The 18,903-nt window shown below is 57.0% G+C and overlaps 1 protein-coding gene across 7 annotated transcripts in view; it reads left to right on the top strand.

The window, feature by feature from the left end:
• KMT5B (lysine methyltransferase 5B) overlaps positions 1–8,340 on the top strand; it is a 58,454-nt gene extending 50,114 nt beyond the window's left edge. For all 7 annotated transcript variants that reach the window (XM_045039650.1, XM_023240158.2, XM_023240156.2 and 4 more), the window contains one exon: positions 4,040–8,340. In XM_045039650.1, the coding sequence (XP_044895585.1) occupies positions 4,040–5,508 (1,469 nt within the window). In that variant the 3' untranslated portion in view covers positions 5,509–8,340. The remainder of the gene's footprint in view (positions 1–4,039) is intronic.
• Positions 8,341–18,903: the final 10,563 nt, after the last annotated feature.

Raw genomic sequence — 18,903 nt, 5'->3', positions numbered from 1 at the left:
GTCTGTGTCGGTCGTGTGAGGTCGGAAGATGCCTGTGCTTCCAAAGGTTGGAAGATGCCTGACAAACCGGAACGGAAGCCTTTAAAGTCTTACTGAGGGTTTTCTGGATCTTCAAGTGCTGAAGATGCCAGGCTGCGGATGGCCCTCGGTTCACGCTGGTAGCGCTCGTCTCGGGGCTTTTCCAGTACAGGGCACGGCCCGGGCGCGCGGAAGGCTCTGGTGTCGTCTTGCCGTTCTCGTGTCTGGCTGTAACTGTTGACGCCCACGCAGGGCTACCTTACGATTTGGAGGACCCCCCCCCCCCCGGAATGGCTGTGACGACCGTTACCCGGGAGTTGGGGCTGGCGCCGTGACTCTGTGGTGCGCCTCAAGGCCGCACCGATAACGGCGGGTCCGGAGCCACAGGCCTTAGTCCAGATCCCATCTCCTCCACGTCCCAGGTGGACGGTCTTGGGCACGCTTGTCCCTGTGTGCTGTTCACGTAGGTGCAGTGGCACTCACTGCAGAGAACGTGTATTAGCATTGAGGTCACGCTAATTTGGCCACTTTGCACAGCACCCACTATGTAGTAATTGCTGAGAAAGTGTGTCTCCACCTGAAATTACTGTCTTGGGTTTACGCATGTGGGATTTGTCCCCGCCTCCAGGCAAGAGAGTCCCCCGTGGCGCTGAGAGTAGGGCAGCTGCAGGGGGTGTAGCTCACGCCCGTCGGTCCGAGCCCTCTGGACAGGCTCCCGTTAGCCCGCATTGTGCCGACGATCTGTCCCGCCTGCGCCGCTGTCCTCCTCGAGCCCCCGACGACAGGGTGGACCCGCTTGGGAGAGTGAAGAGCCCTTGGCGCCCGTGCCCAGCTTGTCTGTGTCTTTTCTGCCCTTTTCCCTGATGAGCATCCCTTCTGGCTTGGCTTTTGACGAGATGATGCTTTTAAAACAAAAGACCAGGCCGACACGTACGTGAACGCGGACGTGAGATCTCTGTGTTGAAGTCACACGTAGCCTCACACACGGTCCATTTTGTGCCACTGAGAACACAAAAACAATAAAGCGCTCTCCGTCGGGTGGTTCACCGCCACCAGCTAAGCAGAGAATCTGTTGGAAGCAGGGGTGGATTCGGAATCATCATAAAATGAGACACCTCTAGTGGATTAAAATGAGAGCCAGAGTCAGGAGACTCTCAGGTGCTCTGAAAATACACGGCAAGGTTGACCTGCCATCTACAGAAAGTCAGGAAAGGCTCCCTGAGCAAAACATTTCCCAAGCTGAGTCTTAAAGGGGACGAGTGGTTGGCCAAGCGAAGCAGGTTCAGAGCAGAGGGAGTTCATCAGTGGAGATCCAGGGGTGACTGCAGGACTCCAGTAAGCCAAGTGCATCACGGCTGGAGTAGAAGGCGGGAAGGAGGGATCTGACCATTGTTTAAAGTTTCGGACTTACTCTTGGGGCATGAGATCACTGATGAGTTTAAAGCCCAGAAGTGACGTGTCATACCAGGAAGGCCGCTCTGGCCACACGGTGGAGGCTGGAATGTCCGGGAAGCAGTGGGAGAGATGAGAAAGGGTAGGAGACCGCCGCCACAGCTCAGGCAAGGGATGGTGAGCCGAGGGCGGTAGGTGGCTCGGGGGCCGCGGCAAGAGTGGGCTCCGCGGGAGGGATGTGGCAGCTGATGGGGCGAGCCAGGGAAAGCAGAAGTCCAGGAGGACCTCCCGGTGTCTGCTTGAGCCGCTGGGTGGATGGTGGTGGTGACCTGAGCGGGATGGAGAATTTAGAAGGGGAAGCAGCCGCGAAGCTTGATGGTGAGTTCAGTTTGGCATGTTGACTGTGAGGAGCCCATCCTCACGGAAGGATCTAGATGCCAGTGGGTATTGGGTGATCCGGAACTGTAATCTAGGAGAGAGTCTAGAGAAAGTGGTTCGGGAGCTGCCAGGGCATCGGTGGTAAGAGCCATGGGGCGGGGGTGCTTACCACCCGGCGAACGCGGGTAGTTTCCAGAGGGTCTAGGACAGCAGAGGCCTGAGGGGCGCAGTTGAAGGGGCAGAGGCAAGGCCAGGAGAGAGTGCTGTTGGGGGCAGCCAACGGGACGGGAGTTTTCGGGAAGAAAAACGGCGAGCAGCGTCACATTCTGCGGAGAAAGCGGAGGGGGAAAGGGCTGAAAAGTGTTCGCTGGATTTCACAAGCAGGTTTTCCAAGGCCGACCGAGGCTGCCTCCTCAGAGGGACAGGCTGGACCCAGACCGCGGGGGACTGCCGCCAAGCCTGCGGTGTGCACGTTTGCACCGTGAAGGGGTCATTGCGGTGCCGAGTGAGAACAGGCCAGAAAAAGGGAAAATCAGGCGAGAACAGCTAAGCTTGGTCATAGGATGGCCCTCGAGGAGTCGTGGGCCGAGCAGAGGACTCGCGGCAAGTCGGAGACGGCCAAGTGGCGGACGCTCCCACGCGTTTACATCCACAGGCACGTCTGCTCGGTCTACCTTGTGGGAAGTCTTGTAAAAGAAATCCTTTAACAAAAGAATGCCCTGCGTATCCTTCTGCTTAAAAAAACAACTTCTGGCTACTTGCATAATTCCAGTTCATGCACCTCAGTTGTTCTCCGACTGGACGGCATCCAAACCACTCCTCCTACCAAGTCTAAAACCGAGTGGCTGCCTTGGTGGTGGCCCACGTGGATGAGCATGTTCTCGTTCTCGCCAGAGGATCTCCTCCCTGGGAACCCGGCTGGTTTGGGTGCCCCAGAGCAGTTCGTGAGACACCCTGCCCGAGTACAGAGCCTTCTGTTCTCGGTGGTTTGATATTTTTGGAAATGGCTCGCAATGCATCCTTGCTCTTCTGTCTCAGTGGAAACTAATGGTGACTTGTGCAGCCATGTGGAAGGAAGGACAGTCGCCCTGGCAACCCTGGGGCATGTAGTGGGCGGCAGCGTTAGGCAGCGTGCTGGGTTTCCCCACAGTCGTTTTTACTCTCTCCCTGTTCCCTGGTGAGAAGTGGGGATCGTTAGTTGGGTCATCTCAGGCTCCGTAGTGAGTGACTGAAAAGTGTAGTTAGGGGGGGAGAGGTTTTCAGGTGGGGGGTGGGGGCACCAAATAACTGAGAAATTGACTCGTGTAAAACACTGCACCCATAGGTCCAAACTGTAAATGGAGAGAAGAACAAAGACGAGCGGAGGTCCGTGGCAAGGTCAGAAAGAAACTCTGGGGGCAGCTTAAACTCGAGTCACACATAAGCCTTTTGAGAATCTGGTCGACTCTCCTGTTGGTCCGCGGGTGGCCGTCCCCAGTAGGGTCGTCGCAGCCTTTGTGTCCTTGTCTGGAGAACGTTGGCTCGGATCTCCCTCGGTCCCGAGAGCCTCGCTAGCAGCGTGCTGCTTTCCTCCCGAGTTTGATCGTTGGCGGCGGGCAGTCCCTGGAGGGACGGGGCCAAGTGGGTTCTTCAGCCCTCGGAAGCCTGCTGGTCCTCACGGAGTTGCAGGGAGAATGCGCGGTGCGGTTCTTTGTGGGCCAGTGTCGCCCGGGAATCACAACATGTGCTTCTTAGGGTCTCTCTTGCTTGTTTGAAACCATTGTGATAGGGTGTGTCCGTTAGAGCTCATTAGTAATCTATTTCCGTTCTGTATTCCCTGTCACAAAGCAAGTGGTCTGCTTACTTTGAGTTCCTGAGGAATGGATTTCAGAAACCGGTTTTGAATGAGGGTGTTAAGAATTTGTGAAAGAAAAACCGCTCTTTCTCTAAGCTTGCTTCAAACTCCGGAGAAGAAGTACTTAGCTGGGACAGGCATCACGATAGATTGTGGACAAGCTCAGAGTGAAATCCCGGTCCTTGCTGTGCGAAATGCAGAGATGCTCCATGAATCGGAGGCCGCAGTCGGGGAGTCAAAGGGGAGCAGAGAGGGGGTGCCCGTGTGCCTGGCAGAGAGCGGACGCGTCCGTCTGGCACGTGCCGGTGTGAGCCTAACGTTTCGTAGCTGGCAGGGTCGGGCATTGTTGTGTTGAGCGCTCCTGCGTTACCAAGCCTGCTTTTCATCCTTTTTTTTTTTTTTCTTCTAAACCTGCAGCTCCTAACCGAAAATCTTCAGTTGGTGTGAAAAAGAACGGCCAGAGCAGAACGTTAACAAGGCAATCTATGTCAAGAATTCCAGCTTCTTCCAACTCTACCTCATCTAAGCTAACTCATGTAAATAATTCCAGGGTACCAAAGAAACTGAAAAAGCCTGCAAAGCCTTTACTTTCAAAGATAAAATTAAGAAATCATTGCAAACGGCTGGAGCAAAAGAGTGCTTCAAGAAAACTCGAGATGGGAAACTTAGTACTTAAAGAGCCCAAAGTAGTTCTGTATAAAAACTTACCCATTAAAAAAGATAAGGAGCCAGAGGGACCAGTCCAAGCCACAGCAGCTGGCGGGTGCTTAACCAGACACGCGGCCAGGGAGCACAGAGCGAGCGCGGGGCGAGGCGCCCCGCCGCCCGGGGACAGCGCCCCCGGCACGTACCCCACCCGGCGGTCGGCGAGGACGAGGGCGAATCCCAGGGAGGCTTCCGACCTCAAGCCGGAACCGGACGCGGCGGACGGCTACAAAAGCGGCTTGACCGAACCGGGCCCGGACAGCCAGGAGCAGCCCGCGCCCGCGCCGCGGGAGGAAGATCTGGGCCCCGGAGGCGCACAGAAGGGGGAGGCCAGGTGTCCCAGGAGCGACGGCGGCGCGTCCAAGAAGAAATCCCGACAGGGGAAACTTGTGAAACAGTCGGCGAAAGCCGAGGAGTCGGCTCCGGGCCAGGGTTCCCCTGGGGAAGCCAGCGTGGCGCCGGAGGTGCCGGGGTCCCACCCGGAGCAGGGCGAGGGTGGTGGCTCGGAGGCCACGGCCGGGACCTACCCGGACTGGGCTCCCTCGCCCGGCGACGCTTCCCTTGTGACGTCCGAGAGCTTCAAGACAAAAGACGGCTTCAGAACTGCGAAAAGCAAAAAGAAGAGGCGAATCACACGGTATGACGCACAGTTGATCCTGGAAAATAACTCCGGGATTCCCAAATTGACTCTCCGCAGGCGGCACGACAGCAGCAGCAAGACGAACGAGCAAGAGAGCGACGGAGTGAATTCTTCGAAGATCAGCATCAAGTTGAGTAAAGACCGCGAAAACGACAACAGTCTCTACGTAGCGAAGCTCAATAATGGGTTCAGCTCGGGCTCAGGCGGCAGTTCCACGAAACTGAAGATCCAGCTGAAGCGGGACGAGGAAGGTCGGGGGCCGTACGCGGAGGGGCTCCGCGAGAACGGGGTGTGCTGCAGCGACCCGCTGTCCCTGCTCGAGTCCCGCATGGAGGTGGACGACTACAGTCAGTACGACGAGGAGAGCACGGACGAGCCCTCCTCCTCGGAGGGCGAAGAGGAGGACGAGGACTACGAGGAGGACGACTTCATTCCCCTCCCTCCCGCCAAGCGCCTGCGGCTCATCGTCGGGAAGGACTCCATAGACATTGACATTTCCTCCCGGAGGAGAGAAGATCAGTCTTTGAGGCTCAACGCGTAAGCTCTCGGTCTCGGTCTTCCCTCGGCCCGGGCAAGGAATCAGCCGGCTGAGAGGAATCAGCAACAATTCCCGTCGGTTTCTGCTCGCCTGAGACCTCGTGGAGGCGGCACCTGCCCTCCTCCCTTCTCGGCCTCCTACTGTAGAAAGTGTACAGCATACTGGCTCTGCCGAGGTCTGATTTGTGCACATTTTTATTGTACTTTTTAAACAGCCTTCGTACGTGCAATTCCGAGTTAGAGGTAAAAGCCCCGTTGTAAAATAAAGGCTCAAGCAAAATTGTACAGTGATAGCAACTTTCCACACGGGACGTTGAAAACAATAATGTGGCTACACAGTTCTCTTTTTTCTTTCTTTCTTTCTTTTCTTTCTTTTTTTTTTTTTTCTAACCAAGAGCATCGAGTGGCTCTTTAATATATGACTAAACAATAATTTAAAACAAATCATAGTAGCAGCATATTAAGGTTTTCTAGTATATGCTAATATCACCAGCAACGACCTTTGGCTTTCTGATTTATTTGCTAGATGTTTCCCCCTTGGAGTTCTGTCAGTTTCACACTGTTTGCGGGCCCGGGTGTGCTGTTTGTGGCCTTGGTCAAAAGAGCAGACCATCGGTTGGGAGTCGAATTGGCTTCTGTAAAAAACAAGGGAAAAAGGAAAAATAAAAGGTACAGCTCACTTTTCAGCACGGTGTATGGACGAGGGTAGGCAGTGTGCGGGCCGGGTTTCGATGCGGCGTATTTATTGCTTGACATGTAAATTAAAGACCTTGTATTTAACACTTTTCAATCCTTTTAGATAAAATTGTTCTTTGCAAGAATGATTGGTGCTTATTTTTTCAAAACTTTGCTGTGAACAATGTGATGACAACGAGCGACATTTATCTAATGAACTACAGCTCTCTTAATTTGGGTCTTCGAGATTTCTGTTGCACTTGTAAAATGCTACAAGGAATATTAAAAACTCTATTCACTTTAACTTATAATAGTTTATGAAATAAAAACATGAGTCACAGCTTTTGTTCTGTGGTAAAACCTATAAAAACGTTTGTCTCTGAAAATTCAATGTAAAGAACCGAAAACCATGTATATGTTGTAAATATTTGTGTGTTGTGAGAAATTTTTGTCGTAAGAAATTAAAAGAACTTACCAGGAAGGTTTTTAAGTTTAGAAATATTCATGCCAATAAAATAGGAAAGTATAAAATATATAGTTTTAAGCACTGCATCAGTGAGCGTTCTCAGCTTATGTTAGTTTATGTATGAAAATATCAAAGATTTTTTTTTGACTCTTATCAGTTAAACAGAAAGAGGAGTCAGATTTGTTTTTTTTTTGAAGCACTTTGAGAAGAGAAATTAATTTTAAGTAACTTAATGAGCAAATTTTTGATTCCTACTTTATGTTCAAAACCAACCTTTCGTTTCTGTGGATGATTTTACAAACCATCGGACAAAGCGTTTGGGAATCTGCATCTGTAGCAGGTGTTTCACGCCAGGGGGTCTCTTTATTTCTGGGAAATGTGTACATGTACTTTCAGATAATGCCGTGTTCCGAAGTCAAATCAACTTAGGGGATTTGTGTAGTGTCTGTAGAAAAGTAGCCCATGTCTTAAAATATTAAAAGGAATCTGCCCGTAACGAAAAGTCCAGTGGAGAAAACCTCAATGCTTACTCTTGTTTCTGGTGGATTCCTACCAGCCTCCAGGTTCTGGGGACGTCATTTGAGTTCCTGAAAACGACTGCTAACGGGTTCCCAACAGAAATTAATAATACTCATAAAAGCGTTTGAAACTTAGAATTTGGTTTCTCCTCACGTTCTTTAAGGACTTACTTGGTGGTCTTACATCGTCTCGTTCCCGTCTGTCGTGTGCACGTTAGCCCCTCAGGTATCCCGCGGACGCGTGTGCACACTTGCACGCGCTCACACCCCCTCCGCACCGCGTGTCGCCCTTCACCTCGCCCCGCGGGGCGGCCCCCCGAGGCCTGTCCCGAGGCACGCGGAGCGCGTTAGGGACCACGTCCGGGCCTCGCGCTGTCCCTCGTAGGAGAGGCGTGCGGCCCGCGCCGCTAAGGACGGCCGGGCGCGGACCCTGTGTCTGGAAAGTCCCAGAGAGCGGTGGGCCGCCTCCGCCACTCCCGCCTTAGTTTGGAGCGTTGCGAAGAGGTTCGGAGACTAAGTCTCAAGACCTCCTCTTGAAATACCAACAACAGCCATTTCAGGAATTTTCCATCTTAAGGAAGAAGTCCCAAGGTCCCCCGTTTCCCGCCTTTCTCCACTTTCCAGCTTCGTTCTAGTAACTTATTTATGTCTGTTTTAACTTGATGGTGGCCTCGTCTTCTGAGGCCGACCTCCCCGTGGGTCTGAGCGGTGGCGGCCGCCACCCTCCGGGGAGACCCCATTTCCGTTTCTAAAGTTCGGGGCCTCGGGGCCGCTCTGGCTCTGCTCAGAGCTTCACTGTGGGGCCTGGCCAGGGCCACACGCCGGTGACCACTCGGAAGAGGGCTGCGTTCAATACGGCTTTTAGCTCGAGCTTATGCAATGATTCGTAACAGATTTTGGCGTTGTGTGAGAATCAGGAAGCGATCAGAAAAATACATGTAAAGTTTTCAATTTTCAATCGTTTTTCAAATTACTGTCTTAAATTGTTTTGCTGAGTTGTAATACTTTTGAGATACAATGTATTCCTTGTACTGAAAGAATTGAAAAAAAAAAGGACTTTTTCAGCATTTGAGGTAAGTTCTTTAACGTTTCATTAAAGACATTTTTTACAAATATTTTGTACATGCACTTGCAGTATTGAGGTTAATCATTTTAATAAATTCGGAAATTAAAACAATTTGGCCGGTGTTCGCTGTATCTGAACGGAGAAGGTCCGAGGGGTGACTTTCTCCGCAAGGTTTCCCCGTGAAGTAGAATTTGTAAAGCTTCTCAGTGTCTGAGTGTGGCGTCTTTCTGAGCCCTGGTCTCCGTTTGCTTCTGACGCCCCCTCAGTGTAAAAGATGGGGGGGGGGGCGCCTGGGTGGCTACGTCTGCGGGGCGTCCGACGCTTGGTTTGAGCCCAGCCCGTGACCTTGCCGTTTGTGGGTTCGAGCCCCGTGTCGGGCTCTGCGCTGGCCGTGCGGGAGCCTGCTTGGGATTCTCTGTCTCCCTCTCTCTCTCCCCCTCTCCCAGTCGCGGCCTCTCTCTCCCTCGAAGTAGATAATAATAACCACGAGGGGAAAGGGCTCCTTATCTCGGCGGGGAGGCTCCTTGCAGACCACACGGCCCTCGAGCCAAGACTCGGCTCCCGGGGACCCGCTCGCTCCCCTCGCTGAACTGGACAAGACTGGCATGCAGAGCCGGCCTGGGTCCCTTCTCCCAGTTACTGTAGCAAAACCTAGTCGAAGGAGGACACGGGACCCACCGGCTCGAGTCCGGGAGCCGGAGCCGGCGCAGCCAGGCGGCGTCCGCGTGGCCCCGACCTCTCTGTAGTGCCCGCGAGTCTGCGGGGGCCAGCGCGAGCCAGGCAGGCGGGGCGGGTGCTCGGGCCTGGGGTCCGCTCTCGGCTTTCGTCTCTGAAACGGGTCCCTTCCCCTGCCCAGCGGCCAGCCGGCGTGCGGCACTCTGCCCGGGGCCCTGGCGTGGTTTCTGTTCCTCGAATGCCAGCTCTGTCACTGGCATGCGCCCCGCTGTGCTGGCCGCGGGGCCAAGTGGAGTTCTGCACCCTCGGGGTTGTGGTAAGCGTGGCCCTGGCCTGCGAGGGAGGGTGACACGGCCTCCGGCTTCTCCCTCAGCGGTGTCGTGGGGGTGCGGGCACAGCTTGCACCCGCTAGGGGTGAGGCCCGGCGCGGGGGTGGGTGGAGGGGGGGAGCGGATTTTGACTCTCAGGGCGGGTGGACGGGCAGGATTGGGAAGGGGGTTCCCACCAGGGCCGCCCCCGCCCCCTCTTACCGTCTGCGCCTCCCAGGGATGTAAGTTAACGTTCATGGAAACAGCTGGAAAGTTTCCAGCCTGGAGGACGGCAGACGGCCCCTGGCCTCGGGCCAACGGTCTTTAAAAGGCGAGTGACTGTTACCAGGTCCTCGTCAGATTTGTGAGTCTTTCTGCTGAGTTCAGTAGATCCTGACTTCCACCTGTTGGGGGCAACCCGCCCCGCTGGGTCTGCTCACACACCAGAAGGCTGGCTGGCGGGCAACACGCACACGGGCGCCCGGTCTGAGACCCCGAGCGGCCCCATCCGGAGGGACGGCAGTGAGGTGACGTTTCTTTAACGTTTGTAGTAGTGCCGGGGGTGGGGAGGCGGGGGCGAGAGGCCTCCGTGTGTGTGTGTGTGTGTGTGTGTGTGTGTGTGTGTGTGACGGGTGTCACTAAAGCCCTGGGAGCCGGTGAGGTGACCTAGGGGAGGTGGGCAGACCACCCCCCGGGCCCTCCTCCTGACCCGGGAGAGAGTGGGCACTTCCTGGAGTAGCCGGACTGCGGGGGGAAGACGGGAGTCTGGCTGTGAGGGAGGGAAGGATGGCAGCTGGCATGGGGGGTGGCGAGGAGGCGATTCTTCTCATTAACGAAGGCCACGTGGTGAGGCGAGAAGCTTCCGGAGGGGACGGGCTCCCAGAAGGGAAGGGGTAAAGTTATTCAGAGTCTGGTCTTCGTGCGGGTCCGTCTTCCTTGGCGACAAGTGGAGGGGGGGAGGCAGCTCCGGCACGAGGTTTTCCATTTTGTCCGCAAACAGGAGGCGAGGTCACCTGGGAACGAGGGGGAGGTGAGAGTCCCCAAAGCTTAAGGAGCGCGAAGGAGAGTCGATATCGAGAAAGGAAAAGCGAGCTGACTGTAGAAACCTGATAAAATTCGTTCCGGAAATCTTCACCAGTCACCTTCTAGGTGCCAGTCGATGTCCCAGGCACCCACCGGAACCAAGGCCAATGGCAGCACTTCTCAGCCCAGGTGCGAGGCTCTCAGCCAGGTGGGGGTCGCAGGAGGCAGAAGGATAGGGCTCGGGTGGGCAGGAGAGAGTGTGAGGGAACAGGAGATGTGTCCACGGCCTGAGTGGACCCCTGGCCTGGCCTGGAGGTGCTCCTGTGGTCAGAGAACAGTCCAGCAGGAGTCAGACAAGCACGTAGAGAGGACAGGAGGTTGAGGTCAGAATTGACTCTCAGAACTTGGGAAGGGTTGCATTGAAATGATGACGGGGTCCCCCCCCAGAAAACGGGGCGCCTGGGTGGCTCAGTCGGTTGAGCGTCCGACTTCAGCTCAGGTCATGATCTCGCGGTCCGTGAGTTCGAGCCCCGCATCGGGCTCTGTGCTGACAGCTCGGAGCCTGGAGCCTGCTTCCGATTCTGCATCTCCCTCTCTCTGCCCCTCCCCTGCTCGCACTCTGTCTGTCTGTCTCTCTTTCAAAAATAAATATTTTTAAAAAAGGAAAATTTAATTGATGACAAGGTCCCTGATGGCACCTGGGGGTGGAAAGTGGCCTGGTTCTGGGAGAACAAGATGCTGGACAGACCTGAGGTCATCCAAGATGGCAGCAGACGGCCTTCACTGTGAGTGCTAGGAGCAAGCAACAGCCCCAGACAGAAACAGCCCGTAGGGGACAAACACGGGGAGATACCCTACTCAGGGGTGGGGGCGCCTCGCTGAGCCTCCCGGTGAGGTGAGTAAATGCTCCGAGATTGTGTTTCAGCCCCAGATCCAGCTCCTGAGGTCCTGGCTGTACTGGGAGCCATGCCTGGAGAGAGTCACAGAGCCGAGGGTCACGGGGGCCAGCCTCAGTCACAAGGCCCCGCCTTTACCACGTGAATTCTAGAAAGCTCTGTCTCCTAAAAAGTCCCGTGGATGACACATAGCAGTCACTGCTTTGCACCCTCCCTTCCGTGCAGCGATGTGGGGCCAGGAGAACTTTGTCCAAAGGTTATCATGCAGATAAGCCCGGTGACCTCACCCCATTAGTCAAATAGACTCGGGGGGCTTGCAAGGGACACGAGGTGCCCCATGTGTTTGCTGGGCCCGGACGGGTGTGGACTTGTCTTTATCCGGAAGAGTCCAGCACGAGGTTGCCTCAAGACAGCAAAGAAAAAACCCGAGGTTTCCTCCAGCTTGGCGAGCTGCTGGCTCGCTCTCAACAGTGACTTTCCACAAACGTGACCCAGGCACACAGGAGGAACCGCATGTGCCCGGGAGGCTACCTGTGTCATCTCCAAAAACAGAAGTGGGGATCCTCGGGCACTTGTTTGCTCAGGGGACACACTTCGGAAGCGACAGTCACACGGAGGGGGACGTTCACGCGGTCTTGCATAGTTAACCTCCCGGAGCCGATACGTGTTGCGATTTCCTTGCCCCTGCTGGTTGGGCGGCTGTTAGCTTCTCCCCCGGACGCCGGCAGGTTGGAGACGGTCCCTCCCAGGGTCACTCTCCTGCAAAGCAAATAGAAGGACGCTTACTTCCTCCTCTTGCCAGTCGAACCACATTTTTCTCCTGGGGGTGAGCGGGGGAGCGGAGGATGGCCTGACCAGCCTCCAGGTGGCCCGGAGCCGCCCCGGGAGATGCTCAGCCCGGGTCACGGCTGGCAGAGGGCTGACGGTCCTGCTGCTGTCCCCCAGCCATGTGAGCGTGGACGAAACACTGCTCCTCTCTGGTCAAACGGGGGGTAACCCTGCCGCTAACTTTGGGGCTGTCGAGGGGTAAGACAGAGTGCCGTGAGCCCTCCCCTGGGGCCCGGTCCCCAAGTCAAGCTAGTGCCGCCTGGTGGGCCTCCTCTTGGCCTCTGACCTTTGCCCTCCCCAGTTAACAGCCGCCCAAACAGCCTCAGTCACAACCATCTCCGTTCCAGCCTGGAAACTCTCTGGGCCACCGGAACTGGTCTCCGCGGCCGCGATTCCAGCTCTGTCTCCCTCCCGCCGATGCCTCTGTGGCCAAGCCCGGCCTCCCTGCCCCATCCCCATCCCTCTTCTGGGTTTACCTGCTCCCTTGACAACCTTCTCAACCTCAGCCAACAGGTGCAGGGCCCTCGAAAGGCACAGGGGCTGCAGGAGCGACTCCGCCCAGCTCTTGCCCGCACAAATACACAAATACACAAATGGCAGTAAGTGTGATAGATGTGCCGAGAAGCACAGAGGAGGTGAGATTAAGAAGGATCCAGAGGAGCCGGTTCCTAAGCCCCAGGGGCAGACAGGCAGCAGAGCGTCGGCGTCCTGGAGACGGGGAAGGACAGGATGTTCTCCGGGAAGGATGGTGAGAAGTTGGGCATGGCCAGTCCAGAAGGTTTTAAGGGGCGGGTGGGGGGCGGGGGGGCCGCCTGAGGAGCCGGGGCGGGAAAGACAGGGAGACAGGGAATCACCCGGGTTAGGACCAAGGGCTCCGGTCAGGCCACCTCCTGACTTGACTTCCCGTCTGTTAAACGGCCTTGATCGTCATGCCAGCCTCACAGAGGATCAAATCAAGCAGGAAGAGGATGCCTGGGTGCCGGTGTGGCACACGGTGGGTGGTCAGCAGCTACTGGTCGGGAGCAGAAACGAGGAAAGCGGGGGGGGGGGGGGGGGCCGGGGTCGCCGGCGCAAGGTGTTGGGGAGCGTGCCTGCTGCCTAGGATTCGTCCAATGGATCTAGAACATCCACGGTCATCGGATCACAGCCACCGCCTTCGAGAGGCCCCCTTTGCTCGTACCAAAGGTGTCTCCTTCAGTCCTTTGCCCTGAACCTGTCACTTTTACTAGTTCCGTTCTCAGGTGTGGCTGGACGTAATGCACGCACGATACGTCATCTGTTCTACCGTCTTGGCTAAAAAAGAGAAGATAAGGCAGCTACCTGACCGTGTTACAGTGTTCATTTTTAAAGTAGAGTTTTCTGCACGTGCTTTTAGTCCAAGAAAAGCGCAGATGGAAGCAATAGTTTTTGTCTTTGCAGAAGATTCTGAAGTTCATTTTAAGAGTGTAATATTGGGGCGCCGGGGTGGCTCAGTCGGTTGGGCGTCCGACTTCAGCTCAGGTCACGATCTGGAGGTCCGTGAGTTCGAGCCCCGCGTCGGGCTCTGGGCTGACGGCTCGGAGCCTGGAGCCTGCTTCCGATTCTGTGTCTCCCTCTCTCTCTCTGCCCCTCCCCTGTTCATGCTCTGTCTCTGTCTCAAAAATAACAAATAAACGTTAAAAGAAAATTTTAAGAGTGTAATATTGTTTAATCTTAAGACTGGGGCAGTTTTGCCGGAAGAGCTCTCTTTTAAAGTTTTTTTTTAAGTTTATTTTACTTATTGAGAAAGAGAGAGAGAACGCGGGAAGGCAGAGAGAGAATCCCAAGCAGGCTCCACACTGTGGAGCGAAATAACTTCAGTTTCATTTATTTCAGTAATCTCTACACCCCGCGTGGAGCTCGAACTCACGACCCCGTGATCAAGAGTTGCGTCTTCTCCAACTGAGCCAGCCAAATGCCCCGTGGGAAAAAAAACTCTTTTTTTTAACGTTTATTTATTTTTGAGAGAGAGAGAGAGAGACAGAGCACGAGCGGGGGAGGGGTAGAGAGAGAGGGAGACACAGAATCGGAAGCAGGCTCCAGGCTCTGAGCTGTCAGCACAGAGCCCGACGCGGGGCTCGAACCCGTGAACCTGAGCCGAAGTCGGAGCTTAACTGACTGAGCCACCCGGGCGCCCCCACTCATGGCAAAATTTTTAACAGACGCCTCAGCGCTAGTCGCTTTGAATTGCTTGTGATTTCAAAAAAAAAAAAAAAAAGTCGGCCTGGCTGCTGTTGACACGGGCTAACACGTGTTTGCTTAGCTGTGGAATCACCCGAGAGTTCAATGTTCAGCTTGCCCCAGCCCCTGGAGCCGCAGCAGGGAGCAGGGCTGGTGAGACCCCTGCAAGGAGGCCACGGCCTGTCTGCCCTTTGTCCCCCCAGTGACACGAGTCCGTTCTGGCCCTGCAGAGGGCCAGGCGAAGACCCCGAGCGTCTGTCTTGGATCTTTGGGGACACTGAAGGCTGGCGGGCTGGGATCCTCACTGCCATTCCTGGGAGGGAGGACGAGCCTGAGGCTCAGAGTGGGGTAATATCTATCACCAGTGGCACAGAGTGCCCCGGACTCCGCCACACTGGGCTAGTCCCCGGGGCCCCTGGTGGACCCTGGTAGCACAGGGTGGGGTGGGGGGAGGGGGGTGTGAGGCTGGTCAGGAGCCCGGCGCTCGCTTGGGGTAGGAGGCCTTTGCTGTTCCCTCCTCCTGGACCCTCTCTCTGCCCCACCCTTACCTGAGCAGCCACTTCTCCACCCGGCTGATGTCACCTCCTGAATCCTCTCAGATGCCCCACTCTCAGCCTGATCTCTCTGCTCAGCCCTGATCCCTCTAGCCCCGGGGGTCCCCCGCAGGCCGACGGGGAAGGGGCTTCCTCCCTGGAGACAGAGACCCTGGAATCACTCCAGCCTCTCACGTCCCCTTTGGTCAGCCAGGCGGGGTTCGGGTCACCCAGAAAAGCCAAAGCCTCAGGTCGCCACCGGCCACGGGGGCCCCTGGGCCGGCCTCTCCTCCTCCCAGTAAAGTGGGGAGCCCAGGAGGCCATGCTGGGCAAGACGGCTGTGCCCTGCCTGGGCCCCCAGGACCGCTGCATCCTGCCCGGTGGCTCCCAGCGGAGAAAGGGCCAGAAGCGGGGAGCAGGAAACTTGCTCCGTGTTGGGCCCGGGGACGTGGCCCAAGGTCGGAGATGGGGAGGGCTGATGGCCACGGGGGACGTGGGTACAGGCACCTGCTGCCGCCACAGCCTTCCCGCCAGGGGAGCGCGGTGGACCGGCCAAGAGGGGAACGCGCTGTCCTCTGGCCGGCCCTCCGGCCCCCTGTGAGACCAGACGCTGCCGCTTCTGGGCGTTTCCCCGCAGCCCCAAAGATCGGGCCCGTCTGCGCAGCCGGGAAATACAGAGAGGGAGACGGGCCCTGCGAAGGGCCCCGGGGTGTGCGCTGGCTGGGCAAGGGCAGGGCGGGCGCGACGCCACCTGTCTCCTCTAGGCTGACCGCCTTCCCTGCAGGCGAGAGGGGAAGGTATGTTCTGACAGGGACCGAGGCTGGGGGCATGAGAGATAACAGGGCGCCTGGAGAGGGAACGCGAGGGGGGGAGGTCGCAGGGTGCCCGGTTGGAGATGAGGGGCCCTGGGAGCAGTCCCACCCGCACCCGCCAGCCTACCCACCCAGGTAAGGCTTGGGCCCAGTGCCACCCAATCCTGAAGTGCTCCCTCCGCCGCCCAGCGCCCCGTGGGTAGTGGGCACAGTGAGGATGCGGTGGGACGGCCAGGCTGGCATCGGGCCCCTCGGGCAGACGGGAGGCAGAGCTGGGCTGCCCTGGGGAGGAGCCAGGGTGTGAGCAAGTCTCCGTGCCAGGCAGCCTTCCGGGCACTGGGTCAGACAAACAGACGGCAGAGGCGTGGCAGCGTGTTACTGGCCCCGTGGCTTTCGGAGGCCTCCGTGCCAGCGGGGTTGAGAGGGTCAAGATGGGTCGAACTTGGACTCCGGCCATCGGGAGCCGCAAAGGATTGGACTCTCTCCCTCCCCAGCTTTGGCCACCCATGGACCGAGGCGCGGGCTCCCCGGGGCTGTCTGCAGGGCCACTCACTCAACAATCCCTTCCTTCCTTCCTTCCTTCGTGGGGTGTTTGCTGAACAGCCGCTCTGTGCCAAGATCTGCCCTGGGCACACCCTGGCCACCAGGGAATCCCCGCCTTCCTGCCCTCAGTTTGTCCGCCCTCTGAGAGGGAGACACACACACTTCAGCTGGAGCTCTGATGAGGGCAGCCCAGGGGACACAGGGCAGGCCTCCTGAGCGGGTGATGGGCACAGCAGGGAAGGCTTCTCGGAGGCAGCGTCCGTGGACCTTGGTTTCGGGTGTGGAGGTGGGGAAGGGCCTTGTCTACCCCGAGGCCAAGGCCTCACCCGCACTTCTGTGGCACCGCCCCTCATCAGCAGCCGGGGGAGGCCCCGGAGACGGAGGCCAGCACTCCGTCTGTGGGGAGCGGGGAGACCCAATACTCCCCTTCCCCAAAGAACACTCCATCCTCCATCACTTCCTGGACCTGTTCCTGCAGGCCATTCCTACTGCCTCCTCCTGGGCCCAAGCAGACGGAGAAGAGGGTCCAGTCGCTGCCAGCAGGGCTGGGGCCGGCAACAGGCTCGGCCCCCGGGCCCCCGGTTGTGGTCATCGCCTGCGTCTACATCCTGGACACCGACCCCCTTCTTCGGAGAAGGTCACCTCCCGGTTCTCAGTCCCCGTGGCTCAGGGTAGACCTGCCTCCCAGCCACCTCAGCCTGAGCCCAGGGCTGGCCAGCCAGAGTGTGTGCCCCTGGCCCCGGGGCACTGCCACCGGTCTAGGAATGGATCCGTGGCCAAGCGGAGTCAACGAAATGCAACTTTGGGACTTTAGCTGGGACCCGGAGCCAAGAGGAACGCTCTCTCCCCTGGAGTTGCAACATCGGTGGGACGCCCACATTCTTGCCACCAGGAGGGAGACCATGGAGGGAGGAGGGAGGCCTGGGACAGCATTGGCAACTCCGGACACCTCAGCCCGCGGCTGGGTCACATCCTCCGGGCCTTCAGCACCATTCACGGTGCTGGGTGAGCCCAGCCTGGTGATGGATTGGGAGCCCGGAGGTCAGGCCAGAGGCCAGCCTGGCCCCTGATTTGCTCCGTGACCCAGGCCACGCACTGCCCTTCTCTGAGCTTCTGTCGACAGTAGGCTTTGGCCCCTGCCTTGTAAAAAGCACACAGGCTAGCAGGGCCCCAGGTGAGACAAGGTGACAGGCCTGGGCCACGGCCGTCCTCAGTTGACAGCCTCAGGAGAGAGGCGAGGCGGACTGGCGGCCCTCCTCCCTTCATCCTGCTGCACCGTCCTTGGGACACAGAGCTACTCCAGGCTTGCTGGGTACTGTAAGCCCTGAGGCACAGCTAAAGAAACAGGACTCACTGGGGCGCCTGGGCGACGCAGTCGGTTAAGCGTCCGACTTCGGCTCGGGTCACGATCTCACGGTTTGTGGGTTCGAGCCCCGTGTCGGGCTCTGTGCGGACAGCTCGGAGCCTGGAGCCTGCTTCCGATTCTGTGTCTCCCTCTCTCTCTACCTCTCCCCTGCTTGCTTTCTCTGTCTGCCTGTCTGTCTCTCTCTCTCTCTCTCAAAAATCAACAGCAACAAATCTTCAAGAAGTAAAAAAAGAAACAGGAGTCGGGGAGGAGGGGGGCTCACACTCCTGGGTTTGGACACACGCCCCGCCACCTTCTGGCTGTGTGGTCTGTGGCAAATGGCACCACTTCTTCAGGCCTCGCTTTTCCCATCTGTTAAGTGGGAAGGATGATGATCGTAACAGCCGATTGTCTGTTGTCACCTCAAGTGTAGGCACTGGGGCTCGGATCCTCCGCATGTGATCTTGCTTTCTCTCCCACACGACTGTGCGTAGACCTCACTCTGTTTTCTAAACAAGGACCCAGAGGAAGAGGAGACCCAGACCCACAGAACTGGCTTAAAAACCCCAGTTTTTCTGTTCAAAAGCCAGAGACCCCAACTACTTCCTTTAAGATCTTTCTAACCGGGCCGTCTCAAGCCAGGCTCAGCCAGGAACACGGAGAGGGATCGAACCCAGGCACGTGGGGGCTTTGCCCCTGGAAGAGCCGGAAGAGCCAAGGGCAGGCATGTCCGCTGACCCAGGGTGCTTGGAAATCAGGGACCCCGTGCCACCAGGGGGTGAGCCGCGGGGAGACGCCCCTCCCCACCCCCCACCCCCCCAGAAATCACTGGCCAAGTGTCACATCTGGGAAAGCCTACGCCACCACCATTGTTTCCCTCTGGCCTCCCAGACCTCGAGCAAATGCCTGTAATCAGCAGAAACTAGCCCTGATGCAGGGGATTCTGGGGAATGTAGTTCTTGGGGTCGGCGTGTCCCCTTTTGTCCACCTTCCTGCGCTCCACGTTAACGTCCTTGAGATTCCTTCGTAGCGTGGCGTGTGTTCCTTGTCACCGTGGTGGTACTCAGTTGTGAGATAGACCACAACCCGTCTGTACGTTCTACTTCTCCGGGGCATCTGACTTCTTTCCTCTTTGGGGCTGGTACGAGAGGTGCTGCGGGGCGTCGTTCACGCGTGTCTGTCGGTGGACGTAAGCGCTCATTTCTATCAAGTTCGGGCCTGGATCCAGGAGTACAATTCCTGGTCCTTAAGACGTGTGTGTGTTCGCACCTCATTATGAGAGATGTCAGACCTACAGATTTGAAAAAATTGTTCGGGGGATCCCATATGCACTTCACCTAGACACCATGACTGATATTCTACTGCTATCTTATCGTGTCTCCATCAGCCCGCTCCTCGGTCCATCCATTGATCTATCTACTGTTGCTGAGGCAACAATACAATTTTAAGGGGAAAAAAAGGTAGCATACAAAACTATTCAAAAGTCATAGACTCAGAGAGATTGGAAAGATA

Source organism: Felis catus, chromosome D1, assembly GCF_018350175.1.
Source record: "Felis catus isolate Fca126 chromosome D1, F.catus_Fca126_mat1.0, whole genome shotgun sequence".
In the NCBI taxonomy this organism is placed as follows: domain Eukaryota; kingdom Metazoa; phylum Chordata; class Mammalia; order Carnivora; family Felidae; genus Felis; species Felis catus.
Note: the sequence above shows the minus strand (reverse complement) of the source record. Positions and strands in the feature narration are given on the sequence as shown.